This window comes from Colletotrichum destructivum, chromosome 5 (assembly GCF_034447905.1).
Source record: "Colletotrichum destructivum chromosome 5, complete sequence".
Lineage (NCBI taxonomy): Eukaryota > Fungi > Ascomycota > Sordariomycetes > Glomerellales > Glomerellaceae > Colletotrichum > Colletotrichum destructivum.
In genome coordinates this window covers 1,792,642-1,810,441 of record NC_085900.1, presented here as the reverse complement: position 1 = coordinate 1,810,441, position 17,800 = coordinate 1,792,642, and the positions used below count along the sequence as shown (strand labels likewise).

Below are 17,800 nucleotides of genomic sequence, written 5' to 3'. Positions count from 1 at the left end.
GTGCAACTGTTGCAGCTGGCACACTTCAACGTCCCAGCGGATCTGTCTACCAGCCGCGCTAAATCTGTGGGCACTCGGCGTCGATCCGCCATTGCTGTAGAGTGCCACTGGCGAACATAATTAGAATTGCCTTTGGCACTAGTTCTTCGTGTGTAGCGGAGTGGAGCGGCCGGCTGTCATCGTAAGGAGGTGATTCAGCCCAAAGTAAACAAACCATAATAAGAACAATAATGATCAGAATACGAGAGGACTTTCGTTGAGCGCCAGGTGGCAGTGACAGTCAGTGTCTGTCCTGCTTGGCTGGCTGCGATGCAGTGTGTAGGGTGCATTGAGTCGGGCGCAGCTGGTGCAATTTCGTTTTTACGAGGACTGCGGCACGGCGGCGCCAGGCAACGTGAATGGGCATAGACTGGATGACTGACTGGATGGACTGCCTAGTGCTTAGTGCCCACTCACTGCCGACAGATTCTTGGCCAGCTATGTATGTCGAGATGACCCGGGTCAGTCATCGGCGACGGCACCATTCGGCACGGACAGCAAAGATGGGCAGTCGTCTGTGGGATCCCGCAAGTAGACCGGCCCGCCCCTCTCTGTTCAGTATCGACATGGATCCGGAGCGACCATTATCGTGGCTAGGGGGAAGTGGGATACCCGTGTCCGTATTCTCCATCTCGTTGGTCTAAGTCACGGTGGATGCTGCGGTTTGATTAATTGCTCTCTGTCCGTCCTTCTCGGGTGGGCTCGGGTGGGCTGGCCATTTGAAAGGCTCTCTCTCTCTCTCTCTCTCTTCTTTGTCGGTCTGGGTTTCTTGTCCCTGGTATCTGTATTTCTCCGAGAGAAGCGATGGCCGAGCGGGCTGGACACGGCGATGCTGCTTGGGGCGGGTCTGTGGGAGTTGCGCCCACTATGGGTCGTCGATATTATGTGATTCGCTCTATCGAGAGACTCAGGACTGTCTAGACTCACACAGGGCAGCTGCCCACGTGCTCCCGCTTGCGCATGTGGACGGCAGAATGTAGGAAATGAAGCGGAGGGGTAAGCTGCGAGGGATCACTTGGCTTGGGAAAGCTTGATTGTTTCTTGTAATTTTCTGTGTTGGAGGTGGGAAAGGAGACAAGCTGCTCTTGTGCTCTGCCAGCCTGTGGCACCCAGTCCCCGCCCTCCTTTCCATTGTGCTCGGATTGTGCCACCTTTCCCTTGCTGGGGGAAGTCGAGCTGAAGTTACCTGCCTAGAAACCTAGGTGGCCAGGGGAGAGGCCGATGGCACAATTGAGGGAGCACATGTGGGAAACCACGTCCACGAATTACACGATGCGCAGCGAGGCATTGACACGGACACTGTGTATTCTGTCTGTCCCCAGCATGTCCCATCTCACTCATCATCCATACAGACAGCACACTCGTTCTCGATGCCATTTCGTTCCCTTTGTTTATTTCTTTATTTTCCTTTTCCCTCTTCCCCTTTCGTTGTTCTCTTCTCCGCATTAGCGACATGGATTGATTGGCGACCTCTCGCCCACACTGCCGCCCACGCTGGGGGGGGGGGGGGGAGGTCTGGCCACCGGTATTGCTTCGTAATTCAAGCATGGGATACTCAAGTGATGTAGCGGGGGCCAAACTTACTCGACGGCGCAGCGCCCTTATCCTTTTCATCAATCATGTCATAAATACGCCATTGGACTTTACCTCAAGTCTGTGACGGCAAGCGTCGAGTCTTTCCCCCGGCAGTGTCAATTGGACTCCGTGGGAACCGCCGTTTCTTCGTCTCTTCTCTCCCCCCGGTCGACGCCAGTTTGCGCCAGGAACCCCTCGTCCGGCCTTCGGTCGTGGCATCTAGGAATCTGGTTTGCTGGCAAGGATTGCGCCGTTCATGGTAAGATTCACGCTAGCTTCAAATTTCTCGCAGTCCTCGAACCCCGCGGCCCTTCCGCTGCTCGCGCAATCGATGCCTACCACACCTCCACGGACCATGCAGAGTTCACCGGGATCGCGATGCACTGCTGCTCACCCCGCAATCCCCAGCACCTCTTGTTCGATGAGTATGGCGATTTGTTGGTCGTCCTACAGGTAGAGTTGGTCCTTTTTTGTGTCGCATCTCGAAGCAACAACGGGGGGCCGAGCAAACCGACACGACCGAGTGTCCAAAACACGAATAGGGACCACAAGGCCCGCCAGCCCTTGCAGGAAACATGGATCGCCGAGGCCAGTAGATGAGATCGGCTACTCGGCAGCCTGTTCTCATTCTCGTTACAGATGTCCAGAGTCGATCCTCCACTAAGCCAGCTAAGTGAGTAGGTGTTGCAGTCGCCGTCGGACAGCTATACTAAGGTATACAGTACTTGTACCTTTGCGCTTACCTACGTAGGTAGTCGCTGCCGGTTCGCAGCCAGCCTCGAAGCTTAATGGCTCGCGTTATTTGGGCGCATGTTGATGGTGCCTTGGGGCAATGGCGCCATACTCTTTGTAGCGTAGATACGATGTAGTACACCATACACGGGGGCGAGCGTGAAGTCTCCCATGGTGGTAGAGGCCCAGCAGAGAAGCATGCGGGCGACGGGCGGCCATGTTCGAATCGGAAAAGCTTCGGGAGGAATCACACAGGGCGCACAGGGCGCACACCGCAGCCCGCAGGGTCCAGACCAACCCTGCATCCCTGGCCGACCGAGCCTGGATCATGGCCTGGCCCTAATCCATCGCCCGAAGCCAGACAGAACAAGGACAGCGCCGGTTCCCCCAGCGCCCGCTTTTTGAGGGAAAGCAGAGAGGGCCAAGCCAGGAGGTGGGATAGGCCGAGAGACTGGAGGAGAGGAAGAGACCCTGGGGAGTGCGTGCCAACAGACAGGAGCAAAAAAGACCACCACCGCTTCCGTCTTGGGACAAGCCAAATGGCATGTCAATCCCCAATGCATCAAGCTGGCTTCGCCTTTTTGTCATTCTTCGTCTCAGCTCTGATCATACATACATAACGCGCGATACTACCCACCCTGGCGCTTCCCTCTCTCCTCTGCTCCAGCCTCCGTACTTACACGGCACACAAACGGACACTCACTCACTTTCACACACTTGCATCACTCCGGACGACTCGAGTTGTAGCCAGCCGTCCTTCCTCCTAGATTACTTTCAGACCACTCGCCTTGGCACGTCAGTCCTCGAACACCACCCTCTCGTCCTCTGGTCTGGCCCTCCGCTCTTGCGTCCTCTTCGGCCTCATTCCTCCTATTAGCCGCTCCGTCCCATCTTCTCCATTCCTCGCAACTCGGCAACGCACCAGAACCGTTACTTGTTTTGTTTCACTCGCCTTTCGAGGCTTCCCGCCCTCCATCACGCTGACTGTGTTTGACTCTGTTCGCCCTGCCGCTCCCGCTCCCGCTACCGCTACCATCTTCCCCCCCTTCTACATCAACAAAGCTGGTGCCCAGACTTCTACCACACTTCTGCACACCCCGCATCGCCACCAGCATCGCAACAACACCATCCTACCAACGATTGGAACCTTTACAGCCGCCATCGGTGGTTCATATCTTTGACGGGCTTGCTAAATAGGCGCCTTGGCTCAACAATATAGGTGGAACTGGTGAAGACGGAACGGCACTCGATTCACTTGGATTCACCCCCTCGGGAACCTGCCATCCGAGCATCTCACGTGGCCCTGTCGCGACATTAAAAGGTTGGGTGCCAGTGGCGTGCCCTTTCCAAAAGCCGACCAGACAGATCCTGTTGATCATTCAAGACGTCGTGAAGTAAACGACGAGCCTTGCGTCTCATTCGAATCATCGAAAGACCCGATCGGCAAAGACACAGCGTCGTCGACAGCATCTCAACACACTACACAGTCTCGCTACATCAACTGTCGTATACACCACAGACACGCTTGTTGAAACCTAACCACCGACAGATATGAAGCCTTCAACTTTGTTCTGCGCCTTGGGCTTTGTGCAGTTGGGCATGGCCGTTCCCGTCCCCGCAACCTTTTCAGATCTCGTCACCCATGTCAAAGGCGAGGCGCGTCGTCTGACCAAGATCACCCGCGTGTCTATGCATCACACACCACCAATCTCTACCGTGAAGGAGCCCGAGGAACAGAAGATCGAATTCAGATTCGACAACAGCCCCGTATCACCATCGGAAGACATGCCTCCGTCACTTGTCCTGGCTGCGCCTCGCCCACTGAAGACCACCTACCTTCAATCACTATCTAAGCACCCAGGATCAGGGAAGGACAGAGTGGTGGATGTGGTGGGCGACGGGACTCCTGAGACGATCAAGCCCATGACGCTGGAGGAGGGCCTGGCGAAGTTGCTGCCGTCAAAGCCTCGTCTAGGCTGCTGGAAACACGTCCAGGGCCCCACGCCATCTATGTCAGTCGTGGATCAGCACCCCGATTTGATTGTCCTCGGGGCCGTTCTTGCTCTGGTCCTCGTTTTACTGGTGCTGGAGACCGTTGGCACAACATTCCAAGGGTGAGTTTTTCGTTGCCATCGACAACAAAATACATTTGACTGACGACATAGCAGGGTCCGCCAGCACTATGACCCCAGAGGGGAGATTCGTTTGGAGGGAGACGAGAAGCCTTGCAAGTCGCCATCATTCCGCTGCGACTCTTTCGACTCGGCGCCTTACGAAGATGACGTTGGCGTCCAAGGACCGAGATCATGACCATAACGGGTGACGGAAAGATAAAAGGATACAAACCAACTTGAAAACTCCATAATCAAACAGTCGTAGGACACAGACCTTTAATAATGTGGAGACTGGCCATTGCGATACCATCTTACTTTCAGAGCGCGGCGCTTGACTTGGGCATAAATGAAAATATTACCATTACATTTGTCCTATTTGTTCACTATGCAGCGTGCGCCCCTGTGGGCAGAAGACATGGTCGTTGATATTTTGAGAGACTGGACAGCCAGTTTTGTGCAACACAGCGAGAAGCCGATGTAGAAGAAACCAAACAACAACTGAGCTGGCAAAAGGAGGTAGGTAAGAGGCTGCCCTCTAGGCTCTGGAACAGTAATACTGTAATGCATTACACAAGACGCCAAGAGCCATCTCATAACTCCAGTTAGAAGAAGGCCAATAATGTTTCTTACCTGGTGCGTTTGTTACGCCAGGTTATACATAGAACTACACCAAACATGGGTCTTTGTTTTCAAAAGTACATAGTTGTTGCAACTCTGATTAAGCTACCACCGGGTCAACCCATGTCGTTCGTCGAATCTGAAGCGAGGACGTGCCTCCTGGGCAGTCTTTATTGCTGCATCGTCCAAATGGCTCTTGAATGACAACTTTTGGGGTGGTCTTACCACTAGAGCATGTTTGACGGTACAACAGGAGTAAAACAAATCGGGTGGCCAGTCGTATGTAAATATCGGTTGGGATCGACGGAATGCTCAGCCTGATCCGAGAAAGCTTCTGGGCTATGTATGAGTTGGCATTGAAGCCTTGCGTCTAGCTGGACGGGCGTCTGGATGAATGCAGCTTCTGAGGGTCCCTACAGTTGCCCAGATGGATGGTAAGCGTGCAGAACACAACGGGCTACGGGAGCTACGGACAAGTTTGAATGGACTGACGGCAGTCAGCAGTCAAGACAGTTGTGGACAATGTAGCAACGGAACAACTGGACTGCTGTGGTTATTGTAGCATTGACGCATCGTCTTCAAGGTGTCAGAGAGCTTGGCCTTCTGGGCCAGCTTGACCACAATAATGGCATTATGACTGTTTCTAGAGGTAAAACTAGACCCTGCTGTGCCTTGAAGTTGTTCCCCTCTCCGTTTGGCCTCTTCGCTCTCGAATGAACCGAGTCGGCCTTTCCACGCCGGTTGCCGTAGTTAGTAGGTCCGATGTTGACAAAGACTCTTCATCATGGACCAGCCTCGGCCAAGGAAGTCCTTTCGTGGTTCGGGCATGCTTTTGGATTGTCTCCAGGTCCCGGACGGCCATCCCTTCATGTCGACATTTCCCGGATTCTGAGTCGTTGAGTCTTCCTTTACAGGATCCGTCAGCTGGCATATCTCCGATAGCCTGTGGCACACTCCAGCGCAACACTAGAGTGGCTTCCGAATACGTACACTTCAAGAATCTCTCCATGGAAGCACCGATCCTCTCGCAACCGTACATTCGAGGCTGTATAGATCTACCGGAACTGATCGAAGTCGATCAACTTGGAGGTATGAGCATGCGGGATGTGACAGAGGCTTGCTCCCACTTCAATCTTTGTTCCAGGCCCATCCACTCAGCCATCACTGTCAGAATGGATAGCGGAGCTGCCCTGGTCTCAAAAACCGGCATCGCCCTCGGCGTAGAAACTGTCCAAGTATACTCTACAGAATTGATGCCGTTCATGGTGACGTGAGGTTGTAGAGTGCCCTTGCAAGCTCAAAAGCGACTGGAAAAGGCTCTCTGGTCTCACCGATGACTTCTTGGTCCAGTTCTGCGAGGCAGACTCGTCAGTTCTTCTTGTCAGATTACTACGCGAAGCTAGGCGATGTGAAGTTGGCTGGTCACACACCACAGTGGAACGCCTCATAATTCAAAATGTGAGATACCCTGAGAGGAGCTGGAAACGGCCCTTTCGACCTTTCGACCTTTCGACGAGAGCTTCCCTACGTGTGTGGTTGGCGATCAGTGATCTCACGACCCGTCTCTCATCCAAATGTTGAAGAACGAGGACAGGGTTGTGGCCTAAATAATGAAGAGACTGTGATAGATCAGCCTCCTGGTTCATGCCGGTATCGTCCAACAAGAGGACCTGGATCACTAACGCGTCGGACCTCGCCACGTCGTCATGTGAGCTAGCCTGAGCAGCCGCCTCGAGAATTTGTAATGTGACGATGTCCTCATTGGTTTCCTCTAGGGAAAGCGCAGACATTGCGGATTGGATGCCTTTGATTTCCCGCTACATCGAAAAAAGAGCATCGTTTCCGACAGCTCGCCGTTCCACTCCCGGCGTTGTCTCAGAGCCTCTTCCAGCTTCTTGTTGTCCGGAGGTTTCCAAGGCTTCGCGACTGCGGCAGCTATTTTTCGAGAATTGAGGTCTTGCAGCAAAAGTTCGACATAGGGCTGCTTTTCCGTAGCTTTGAGAAAGACCGTTTCGGCTCTCGTGCCCGGGGCGACCTCAGGTGCCACTGCCGCTGCCACGCTAAGATCCTCCGTCGTCGAGTTTGAGCCCGGAGAAAGATACTCCTCGGTGATTTCCCTCGCATCCCCCGAGGTCTTGAAGACTCTCTGATCAGTTTGACAGTTGGTCTCCAAGTTCTGCAGGGAGAAAACGTGACTGTGTCGTTTCTACTCCTCGCGACACGTATTTGTGGTCACTTGTAGTACATTGTTACTGGTGTATAGTAGCCTGGAGTGTCCAGAGACGTATCTCGGTCCTGGATCCCAGCTTTGCACATGAGTCCCGCCATGTCGGAGTCAAAAGACTTGACGTTATGGCAGAGGCGGCCGAGTGCGAGATCCTAGTCAAAGACAGCGATAAGACTGGAGGCTCCATTGAAAAATGAGGCGAGATCCATTTCAAAACGTTCCTGCAGTGAACCGGAAGCTCAGGCGCTGGGAACGACTGATTGCGTGCAGTGTGAAGAACGACTTGGTCGTAAAGATGGCTCACTTAAGCTTAGGTCTACACAGCTAATGTACGTCTTTCAACTGAAGCGCCGGGCGGGGTAGCTCGAGGGATTCAAATTCCGACGCTGGCAAGTAAGGTAGATACTGAACAGAACCCCACGGACGACCCAATGTCATTGAAGGAGCGAATAGTTCGGTGTCTCGACTCGTACGGTGTATGGTAGTACGAAAAGCACGTCCACTTCATTCCCAGCTAGACCTTTATTCGCCAGATCCCAAGACACAGTAGTAGCCTTGGCTTGTCACAATTCTCTGCCAAAGCCATACGACGAAGAGTCGAGATTCATGCCAGAGCCTCTTCCGATCCGTGGACGTGCACCCTCGTCTCATCGCAAAAAAGGATGCATGACAGGAGCTGTCCCAAACTTGAGATGATGGGCGTAAGTACCCATGCCGTGCGTTGAGATCGCTAGGTGAGGCGTCCGAGACGGCGCCAACATGTGGTGGTGCGGGGTTATACCATTTTCACATCACATGCGAGAAGGACGGGGTAGCTAGCTCACCGACTCCGGACTCACGGGCTTATCGTGGATGGGATGCTTCATATTTTACGAGTTTCAAATTCTACAAAACGGATCGCTCAAGGACCGCAATGTTTCCTTTTCACAGGTAACAGGATATCGTTACGTAGTTTTACACAAGGCGTTGTAAAGAGGACTTTGGCTCTCTACTAGGGACTTTAAACAAGATAAGGAGAAGGATGAGGGTCACAAAACATGGCGGCTAACAGCTGCCTGTTTACGACTTGTAGGCGCTGGGGCCGATCATGAGCTCGGGGCGGACGAGCTTGTCGAAGTCCTCCTCGGAGAGAGCGTTGAGCTCGAGAGCGGACTCCTTGAGGGTGAGGCCCTTCTTGTGGGCGTTCTTGGCGACCTTGGAGGCCATGTCGTAGCCGATCTTAGGGTTGAGGGTGGTGACGAGCATGAGGCTGTCGAGTGTCAGTGGACCAGACACACGAATGCGCAAGCGAGATAGAACGGTAGGAAAGGGGGGGGGGGGGCTTGGGGGACTTACGACTCCTTCATGATGCTGGCAATCTTCTCCTCGTTGGCCTGGAGGCCGGCGACGAGGTTCTTCTCAAATGAACGCATGCCGTCGGAGAGGATGCGGACGCTGTGGAGAAGGTTGCGGATGATCAGGGGCTTGTAAACGTTGAGCTCGAACTGTCCGTTCATGCCACCGATGGTGGTCGCGACGTGGTTGCCCATGACCTGGGCGCAGACCATGGTGAGGGCCTCGCACTGGGTGGGGTTGACCTTGCCGGGCATGATGCTGCTGCCGGGCTCGTTCTCGGGGAGGATGAGCTCGCCGAGACCGCAGCGGGGGCCGCTGCCGAGGTAGCGGATGTCCTGGGCGATCTTGGAGAGGGAGCCGGCGAGGGTGTTGAGGGAGCCGTGGGCCTGGACGATGGCGTCGTGGGCGGCGAGGGCCTCGAACTTGTTAGGGGCGGTCTTGAACTCGGTGCCGGTCATCTTGGAGACCTTCTCGGCGATGGCCTCGGCGAAGCCCTGGAAGGTGTTGATGCCGGTGCCGACGGCGGTGCCGCCCTGGGCGAGAAGACGGAGGTCCGGCAGGGAGCTCTCGACTCTCTTGATGCCGGCGTCGAGCTGGGCGACGTAGCCAGAGAACTCCTGGCCGAGGGTCAGGGGGGTGGCATCCTGCAAGTGGGTGCGGCCGATCTTGATGATGTTCTTGGCGTCGAACTCGTCAACCTTCTTCTGGAGGGCGTCGCGGAGGCTCTTGAGGGAAGGGATGAGTTCATTCTCGATCTCGAGGACGGCGGCGATGTGCATGACGGTGGGGAAGGTGTCGTTGGAGGAGGCGGAGCGGTTGACGTGGTCGTTGGGGTGGACGGGCTTCTTGCTGCCCTTGACGCCGCCGAGGATCTCGATGGCGCGGTTGGAGATGACCTCGTTGGCGTTCATGTTGGACTGGGTGCCGGAGCCGGTCTGCCAGACGACGAGGGGGAAGTGGTCGAGCAGCTTGCCATCGGCGACCTCGGCGGCGGCCTGCTGGATGGCCTTTGCGATCTTCTCGTCGAGGCCGTAGCGCACGTTGACGGCAGCGGCGGCGCCCTTGAGGATGCCGAAGGCCTTGATGATCGGGGGAGGCATGCGGTCCTGGGGCTGGTTGATCTTGAAGTTCTCGAGGGAACGCTCAGTCTGGGCGCCCCAGTACTTGTCGGCGGGGACCTGGATCTCGCCAAAGGCGTCGCTCTCGGTGCGTGTCTCGGCCATTCTGGGGGCGGTGGTGTGAATGCTTCGCTGGAGGGAGAAGGGGCTGGTGAAGTTTGCTGATCTGCTGGAGGAGTTCGCCGCGGGGTAAATAGCTGCGGGGGAGGAGGTGAATCGGGTCGAGCATGTGGAGAGGCTCTTCGCGCATGTCCTCGGCCCAAGGGTAAGCCGTGAGTTCGCCAGGCCGGAAGCGGCGCGACGAGCGGGTGCCGAACGAAGCATGACGGACCGTGTTGTTTTCTTGGTTGGAGAAATGGGGGAATTGGAGAGACGACCGAAAAAGCGGCGCTTTGAACTTGAAATTAGCCAATTGGTGCGTTCTGACCACGTTTGTAGACAAGAAAAGACGCGCAACAGTTTCGACAGATTTACAGAAGAATCAAGGACGAGAGAAAAACCGACGGAAAAAAAGGACGAAAAAAAAAAAAGCTTCGATTTTTCCGATTCAATCAACAGAAGTTCGATCTCCTTCCGAGATTGGGAGCTCGAATGCGTGTGGAGCTTTCAACGGCCCGTGCATCCGGCTTATCCCGATGTATGTGCCGACAACGGCGACACCACGCGGGGAGTGTGCCGCAAATCTCCGGCTCCCCATAAGATGCCCAACCCATGCTACTTACCTAAGCATGCAAGGCAGCTAGCTGGCTTTCCCCACGATGACTTCTTAGCCATTCGGCTCCCACCGCTATCCCATTCCCCGAAGCCGAAGTTGTCGTCACTATTAGCCAAGCATAGGAAACACAGTCCAAGAGGCAAGATGCAAGCAGCATGCATGCATCCAGCATCCGGCCTCCAAGTCCCTTGCAGCGTCCGCAGCTGGAGCAAAGGGATAGAGCAGGTACCTAGGCAGTGTATGTAGCTCAGCGGGCATCCCGGCCCCGTTCCGCTGCAGCATGTCATCACTCACAACAGGGCTCTTCTTTGGCCGTCGCCGCCGCCGCCGCCGCCGCCTCCCACGGGGACGGAGTGCTTGTCGTTCTTGGAGCACCGTGGACCCGTTGCTACTACGGACTTGCCGGCGCTCACAGCCCCTCCTCCCTCACCAAGGTCCACTCTGACTCCTACTTGCCCCCCCCCCCCCTCTCCGGGCCCCGAAGGACTCATTTCAGTCCTCAGTGTTTTTTGATGCATGCACAAAATAGCGGTGTTGACAAGCTTGACACTGTCGGGAGTCCCAAGATCTGAGGCCATCGCGACCATTGGCTCCTCAACGCAACCACACACCCTTAGCGTCTGACAGTCTTGAACGGAGGGGACGGAGGACGGCGATCAGCAGATCCAAGAAGCACACCTACCTCATCATACTGGGACGAGTGATGCAGGTAATGCTGCGGTGCCTTATTCGCCAGCAACCAGCAGCCAGCAGCCTATACGACAGGCCCGTTGCCAAGCTACCGCAACGGCACGCCACCACCCCAGACAGGGGACGACGCGAGCCTCATTAGCTTCCTGCATGGGACTGTAGCTGCTGTGGCTTGCGCTGGCCAGAAAGGGGTTGACGAAGCAATGTGGGTTTCACTTCCTTCAGCCCAACACGCCGCCTCTTTTGGCTGGTTACTCCTGGGGCCATGCTTACCCCCGTTTTCCCTTGTCTAGGAGTCAAGAGTCGCATCTGCTGCAATCCCCTTTTCCTTCTTCTCTCTTGCATACCTAACGCCTCCACTGTGACTGCCGCACTGCCTCCTCGAGCTTCAGATACGAGTACTTGAATGCCGCCTTGCGCTGCTCCTTTCAAGTAAGAGAGAGGAAGCACGCGACATCCCATCTTCTCCCACGCCCATCTGATGGAATAAAAATAAAAAAGAGGAGCCCGAATCGCCGCCCTACGCCCTGTGGACTGTCCACAGCCCGCCCACCTTTCAAGACGAACAAAGCCCCTCACTTGCCGTTCCGCACGTTTTGTCTTAACTCGAGCTCCGAACCCCACCCCACCTCTGTCTGCTCCAAGCGTCAGCTCGCACTCTCACTCTCACCACCAAACTAAAATTACAGCGACAAACCCGGTTCGAAATCCCCAGGAACCTCCCAGCAGACCGCAATGTCTCTCCAGGTCGACGACCGTAGTCGTCGAACCCGCTCGCGCTCCCCGGGCCGTCGCGAGCGCAGTCGCAGTCGCGGCCCCGCGCCCCCTGCCATGGTCGACCCCCCGCGGGAGCCCAGCTACGCTTACCCGGAGGACGACCTTGACGACAGGTATGCCCGGGACCGGGGGGACCGGGACAGAGCCGCGCGTGTCGTCACCGCCGAACCAGGTTCCGGCACCACCATGTCGGGGGCCATCCCCTATCCGGAAGACACCAGCGACGCAATGTTCCCCGGCACCAAGTCTCTCTACGACTACGATGACCGCCGCGCTGCTCCGTCCTACCGCCCACCCCCGTCTCCCCAGGACAGCTACTACCGCAACTCGCGCGAAACCTATGAAGACCAGCACGCGCGCACGCCCGAACCACGCGATGACGACAAGTTGAAATACCTCCCGGCCAAGTACAGCAATCATAGCCGCAGCAGCAGCAAGTATGGCAATGAGGCCGAGTACCCGCCCTCTAGACCCCCTCGTTCAGATACGGCCGACCTGTACCCCCCTCCGAAGCCTCCTCGCCCTGTCTCCCCCGGCGGCTACGCCTACGCCCAGCCCCAGCCTTATGAGTATGCAAAGCCCGACGAGAAGGCCAAAAAGAAGGAGGAGAAGAAGAAGGCACTGGAGGAGAACCTCGCGTACGGCTTCGATCCCCACGCGTCCAGGCCGGGCTTGGCCCCTGAGCCCCGGTACTCTGGCCGCGCGCCGAGCCCAGGGCCGCAGATCTCAGCCGGCGCCCAGGCCTACTACGGCAACGATCCCCGCGTCTCATCCAACATCTTGACCGTTGAGCCCGGCAGCCGCATGCGCGACAAGTCGCCTCAGCCGCCGACTCATCGCATGTCTAACTTGTCTGTAAACACGGGCCATCACGCACTGAACATGAGCATGTCGTTGGCGAACGCGCCGGGATCGCCGTTGCTGGAGTCGTATCACGGCACATACCAAGACATGTCGCCGATGCCATCACCGATGCTGTTGGCCTCTTCGTCGCAGGATTTGCAGGTCATGGAGCCACTCTCCCCAATCGGCTCCGACGACGAGGGCAGGCGACGTCGGCGGGCGCGGTTCCACGACATCGAAGACGATGCCGCGAGAATCGCAAAGGCGCTCCGCAGCGACAGGAAACACCCGGATCCCGAGCCTCTGATTGAGATTCTTCCGGGCCTTACCCATGACCAGGTGATGGATCTCCGCAGGGAGTACAAGGCGCTCGTCAAGACTGGCTCGGACCGCAAAGGTGTCAACGTGGCCAAGCACATCCGCTCCCGCCTCAAGGACGCCGAGCCGAACCTCATGAAGGCCTGCTACTCCACCGCGCTGGGACAATGGGAGAGCGAGGCATACTGGGCCAACTTCTGGTACCAAGGCGACAAGACGCGGCGGGAGCTCCTCATCGAATCTCTCATGGGCCGCACGAACCACGAGATCCGTCTCATCAAGGACGGCTTCAGCGACAAGAAGTACGACAACAGCCTGACCAAGTGCATGAAGACAGAGTTGAAGGAGGACAAGTTCAAGAAGGCCGTGCTCCTGGTGCTCGAGGAGCGCAGGATGGAGGAGTATGATCCCTACGGCCGCCGCCTGGCCATTGACTACCACCTTGTCGAAGACGACGTCGCGGATCTGCGCAAGGCCGTCAAGTCGGAAAAGGGCGGCGAGTCGCTCATGATCAGCATCGTCGTGCAGAGAAGCGACTCGCATCTCCGCGAGGTGCTCAAGCTGTACGAGCGGACGTACAGATCCAACTTTGCCCGTGACGCGCTCAAAAAGAGCGGTAACCTTGTGGTGAGTGGAACAACAAAACATCCAACGGCCCGGGAGTGCACTTCTTTTTTCTGACAATCACCGAATCAGGGAGAACTACTGGCCCACGTCCTCAACGGCGTCATCAATAAGCCCGTCCGCGACGCCCTGCTCGTCCACCACGCCCTCACGGCGAGCCGCAAGGACGCTCTGCGCCGCGAGCTGCTCATCTCACGCCTCGTCCGCTTCCACTGGGACCGCCACCACCTCGAGGCCATCAAGCGCGCCTACCGCGAGCGCTACGGCCGCGACATGCAGGAGGCTGTTCGGGAGGGCACGAGCGGCGAGTGGGGTCTCTTCTGCCGGGAGCTGTGCATCTACCGCATGCCGAACGACGTCAAGAGCTACGAGAAGGTATCGGTGCAAGTCCGGTAGGGTGATGGTTGATTAAACGAGATATATGCGTTGCATGAAAAAGAGACGGATGATAGATGGATGAGATGTATAATGAGACTATGAGCCATGGGGGAATCTGTCCGAACGGCCTATCTATGCTATGTCTGATGCGCCGTTGAGAATATGGAATGCCACCATCTTGAGCCAATATGACCCTCTCCCTCCCCTCCTCTCCCCCTTTATTTGATGTTTATTTACTCTGCTCCGACTTACACAGAGTTGATACACCGCTGTCGGGTCAAAACCTTTCAAACCGCACAATCCTCCTTCCACCTTCCTCCCTCCTCGAAACGACCAATTTGTCCCTTTCCCCAACCGCGTATGAGCTCCCCTCGGACCAGTCGTCAATCTCCCCGACCCTCTCATCCAGATCCGATCTCCTATCCCAGCTTCTCGCCCGCCCCCTATTCCCTCCGTGCCCGCCACCGTCCCCGAGGTCCCTATAACGGTCACCGTCCCCCAACGCACCATGCATCATGAAGAATTCCTCGTCGACGCTCCCGTCCCTTCTTGCCCTCGTTCTCGTCGTCCTCCTTGTCCTCGGCTCCCACCTCGATTCCCCGAGTCCATCTCGCTCATGGTACTGATATTCATCCTCGGGGCGGTCGCCGCCTGACATACCAGCAGGGAACGCCTCAAACTCGTCGAACAGCAGTGTGCGCCTCCGGCCGGGCTGCGGTTGCAACTCGTCCTCGCGACCCAGAATATCGTCCAGGCGTCTCCGCGCTGTCCGATGTCGAACTGCCTGTTGTCGTCGTCGTCGTCCGCAGGAGCAGGTCCCGCCGCAGACATGCGTAGCCGATTCGCTCCCTGGATTGGCGAGATAGGAATGGCCGTCGACTTTGAGGCCCCATTTCTGCGGGTCTTGCTGTTTTGTTTTGTCGTCTATCAGTCCCATGTTCCTCGTCTTCCCCATTCCCATATTCAAACAGAACAGAGAAGATTGGATCCTCGGCGGGCCGTACATACCTCACCAGGACGCCTCGAAAACCCGACGACGTCGCCACCCCAGTCGACTCTTTCCTTGGGGCGATTCCAAAGCGAAGATCCCTTCTTCCTACATTTCTTACACTTTTGTATCTTCTCGCACTCTTTGCACTTATTCTTCGTCTTGTTTGCCTTCGCACCGCACTTCTTGCGTCCCGACGCACAACAGTCCTTCGTACCGCTATTGCAGCACTCTGCGATATCGTAGCAGCACTCGCTCCCCTTGAGGGTCAAACAATAACAGCATTCCTCGCAGGCCGATGTATCAGAGTCCGAGCTCCAGGAAGGTTCCCAAACGCCGTCGGTGTCGTAATCTATGTAGTGAAACCCCCCGCCACCGTTACCGCCGCTGACGACCCCCTCGTCCAAGACCACAATGTCGTCGTCGAGGGATATCACCTCGCGGAGCTGCCTACGTCGGAACGGCTGATGCTGCTGCTGCTGCTGCTGCTGCGGCGGCAGCGGCGGCGGCGGCTGTCCGGACCGCAGAGCAACGACGGCCTCGTCCACCATCTGGCGAACCTCGTGACTACTTGATGTGCCCATGTCGGATGTCCATGTAGAGGCGCGCTTGCTTCGTTGTTGCAAGGACGACAGCCAGTAAGAAGATGGAGAAGACAACAGCCACAACGTGATGAGGCTTCGATCGAAGATCCAGAGTAAGACAAAGACAAAAGAGAGGAGACACGGGGGGCAGCAGAGGCAAAGCTCGAATACCTCGCCTCGACTGCTTCCCCCCCTCTCTCTGGGCGTGCCACGGCTGCCCGCATGTAGGCAACCATCCATCGTCATTTGAGTCACACCCGTTAAACACGCGGCATCAGCATGAGCGCACGAAGCTTGGGACCAGCACCTACTTATCATATCAGGGTTAGCTGATTCACATTTACTATGAGCAAGACGTATACAGCGATAGAACTCAGCATTACAATCAACTCAGATACTAGGAGGGTGGGGTGACAGGGGTATGGAAGGCGGACGACCACTGTACGCCTAGTTCATAACTCACATGCCATTTCACACGGAGGACATCTTACCTTCTCCAACATCACTACCTTGCGTCTCAAAACAATCACAAATTCCCGCCTCTTGTATTAACACATACATCCTCCGGTGCGCTGTCAAACATGTCCAGGTTTTTCCGACCCGACGTTGAATCGTCCGACGACGACAATGATAACCCAGTCACCCTCTCAGAACCATCCGGTTCACCTGATCCGGCGTCAACCCGCCCCCAACACAGTCGCAAATCCAGCTCGAACAGCCTTTCCTCCTTGTCCTCGGAGTCCCAACCCCCTCTCCTCGATTGTCCGACCCTACCTGTCCCTGTCAGTCTAATTCCCACTATCAGGGGTCGGCGGAGTAGCCGCTCTGCCAGTCCGCCTGATCCCCTCCCTGCGCTGCTTGTCCAGGACATTCTCCGGTCAGTTCCAAGTCTGGACATGGAAAATGAAGAGGATCTACACCTTAAGTTTACCTACAAGCGGTACAACTGTGATGGCATTGATATTTGGCTCCAGGCCATTGTCCCTGAGACGGGCGACTCGCTCGTCCACGCCATTGTCCGTTCGGGGCGCATCGGAGCTTTTGGGGCGTGCCAACTCCATCCAACCTGCGGAAACGGGACGGCACGGTTTCAAGGCCAACGCGAGAGGCACATCTTGTTCATGCATCAGAACAGGGAGGGTGACAACGGGCTGCATGTCGCCGCGCGGACAGGGGGGCTGCCTCTGGTAAGGGCAGTGCTGCGTGCCTTTGTGGGCAGGGACACGGATGACGGGGCGAACACCCCGGGGGAGTTTGACCGACATGAGCTGCCCGGGGACAAGGAGCGCATGTTCTCCTGGCAGGCGAAGAGGATCCTGTTCATGGAAGCGAGAAACAGGGCGGGAAGAACCGCTGCAGAGGAGGCTCGGCATCATGGACACAGGGAGGTGGCTGGCTTTCTGGAGCACGTTCTCGACAGTTCATACCCTTCCGATTGCGGCGATAGAGAGAGCATGAGACAGCTAGCCAGGTCGATATGGGGATTATAAACTTTCCCTTCACTTTGTATAGTTAGTCCTAGTAACTAGAGTTTACTGGTAGGTACGATTCTTGCGTCCCATGCTCACGACAAAGACGGAAACACACATCCCACAGCCTTTAGCTGATATTGCTCTGACGGATGTCCGTTTTTGTTTTGTTTATAATACGTGGTTGAGTTAGGGGCTCACGGCTGAGGAAGGGTTTATTGAGGATGGCAAAACGGTGTCGGCTGGTACACCCACCGCCTGCTGGACATGGCGACAGAGGATGTGACTTGGGCGGCGAGATATGGACGATTGGTGATCCGGGTGGTGTACTTGACACCTCGAGTGGCCGATCTGTGGAGTTTGAGGTTGTCTGGTTTTCACTCATCTCTCCTCCCATCGCCGATTCTGTGTTATCCGCGCTTGTTGGTGGTAACAGTCTGTCACATCGCTCGGCCCGGGGTCGTATGCTTCACACTCCGTCAGTGTCACGAATGGCCGTAGGAACTGCGTTTGAGAAATAAAAGAGAGAGGGCAATGTTGGCCACAGTATCCTGAAGGATCTGAAGGACCTGAAGGAGCTGGAGTCGCTCTTCGTACTGTTCGGCGAGAAGCTCCTCCAGATGTTGATGATCCTGGGCCTAGTTTAGAGCATCTAA

The 17,800-nt window shown here is 56.3% G+C and overlaps 8 protein-coding genes across 8 annotated transcripts; 5 read left to right on the top strand and 3 right to left on the bottom strand.

The window, feature by feature from the left end:
* Positions 1-1,739: 1,739 nt before the first annotated feature.
* Positions 1,740-2,214, top strand: CDEST_08136 (uncharacterized protein; the record flags this gene model as incomplete). Its single annotated transcript, XM_062924295.1, has 1 exon — positions 1,740-2,214. The coding sequence occupies exon 1, from the start codon at positions 1,993-1,995 to the stop codon at positions 2,212-2,214; it is 222 nt and encodes a 73-aa protein (XP_062780346.1). The 5' UTR covers positions 1,740-1,992.
* Positions 2,215-2,977: 763 nt separating this feature from the next.
* On the top strand, positions 2,978-4,847 carry CDEST_08135 (uncharacterized protein). Its single transcript, XM_062924294.1, has 2 exons — positions 2,978-4,460; positions 4,515-4,847. The coding sequence occupies exons 1-2, from the start codon at positions 3,898-3,900 to the stop codon at positions 4,654-4,656; spliced, it is 705 nt and encodes a 234-aa protein (XP_062780345.1). The 5' UTR covers positions 2,978-3,897; the 3' UTR covers positions 4,657-4,847.
* Positions 4,848-6,529: 1,682 nt separating this feature from the next.
* CDEST_08134 (uncharacterized protein) lies at positions 6,530-6,868 on the bottom strand (the record flags this gene model as incomplete). Its single annotated transcript, XM_062924293.1, has 1 exon — positions 6,530-6,868. The coding sequence occupies one exon, from the start codon at positions 6,866-6,868 to the stop codon at positions 6,530-6,532; it is 339 nt and encodes a 112-aa protein (XP_062780344.1).
* A 1,496-nt stretch (positions 6,869-8,364) lies between these two features.
* CDEST_08133 (Putative fumarate lyase family, L-Aspartase, fumarase C, fumarase/histidase) lies at positions 8,365-10,082 on the bottom strand (the record flags this gene model as incomplete). The annotated part of the gene is made up of 2 exons (XM_062924292.1): positions 8,365-8,554; positions 8,641-10,082. 2 exons carry the CDS (start codon positions 10,080-10,082, stop codon positions 8,365-8,367), a joined length of 1,632 nt encoding a protein of 543 aa, XP_062780343.1.
* Positions 10,083-11,419: 1,337 nt separating this feature from the next.
* On the top strand, positions 11,420-14,292 carry CDEST_08132 (Putative Annexin superfamily). The gene is made up of 2 exons (XM_062924291.1): positions 11,420-13,728; positions 13,798-14,292. The coding sequence occupies exons 1-2, from the start codon at positions 11,899-11,901 to the stop codon at positions 14,119-14,121; spliced, it is 2,154 nt and encodes a 717-aa protein (XP_062780342.1). The 5' UTR covers positions 11,420-11,898; the 3' UTR covers positions 14,122-14,292.
* Positions 14,293-14,380: 88 nt separating this feature from the next.
* CDEST_08131 (uncharacterized protein) lies at positions 14,381-15,788 on the bottom strand (the record flags this gene model as incomplete). The annotated part of the gene is made up of 2 exons (XM_062924290.1): positions 15,112-15,788; positions 14,381-15,010 (listed from the first exon to the last, which is right to left on the bottom strand). Exons 1-2 carry the CDS (start codon positions 15,673-15,675, stop codon positions 14,381-14,383), a joined length of 1,194 nt encoding a protein of 397 aa, XP_062780341.1. The 5' UTR covers positions 15,676-15,788.
* A 402-nt stretch (positions 15,789-16,190) lies between these two features.
* Positions 16,191-17,282, top strand: CDEST_08130 (Putative ankyrin repeat-containing domain superfamily). The gene has a single exon (XM_062924289.1). The coding sequence runs from the start codon at positions 16,257-16,259 to the stop codon at positions 17,163-17,165; it is 909 nt and encodes a 302-aa protein (XP_062780340.1). The 5' UTR covers positions 16,191-16,256; the 3' UTR covers positions 17,166-17,282.
* A 129-nt stretch (positions 17,283-17,411) lies between these two features.
* Positions 17,412-17,645, top strand: CDEST_08129 (uncharacterized protein; the record flags this gene model as incomplete). Its single annotated transcript, XM_062924288.1, has 1 exon — positions 17,412-17,645. The coding sequence occupies one exon, from the start codon at positions 17,412-17,414 to the stop codon at positions 17,643-17,645; it is 234 nt and encodes a 77-aa protein (XP_062780339.1).
* Between the last annotated feature and the right edge of the window lie 155 nt (positions 17,646-17,800).

What these genes read in the sequence shown, in the direction of transcription:
- CDEST_08132 (XM_062924291.1), top strand. Translation starts at nt 11,899, where the DNA reads ATGTCTCTCCAGGTCGACGACCGTAGTCGTCGAACCCGCTCGCGCTCC. An exon ending in AAAAGAGCGGTAACCTTGTG is followed by an intron (nt 13,729 to 13,797) that starts GTGAGTGGAACA and finishes TCACCGAATCAG; the next exon opens with GGAGAACTACTGGCCCACGT.
- CDEST_08130 (XM_062924289.1), top strand. Translation starts at nt 16,257, where the DNA reads ATGTCCAGGTTTTTCCGACCCGACGTTGAATCGTCCGACGACGACAAT.
- CDEST_08135 (XM_062924294.1), top strand. Translation starts at nt 3,898, where the DNA reads ATGAAGCCTTCAACTTTGTTCTGCGCCTTGGGCTTTGTGCAGTTGGGC. An exon ending in GTTGGCACAACATTCCAAGG is followed by an intron (nt 4,461 to 4,514) that starts GTGAGTTTTTCG and finishes ACGACATAGCAG; the next exon opens with GGTCCGCCAGCACTATGACC.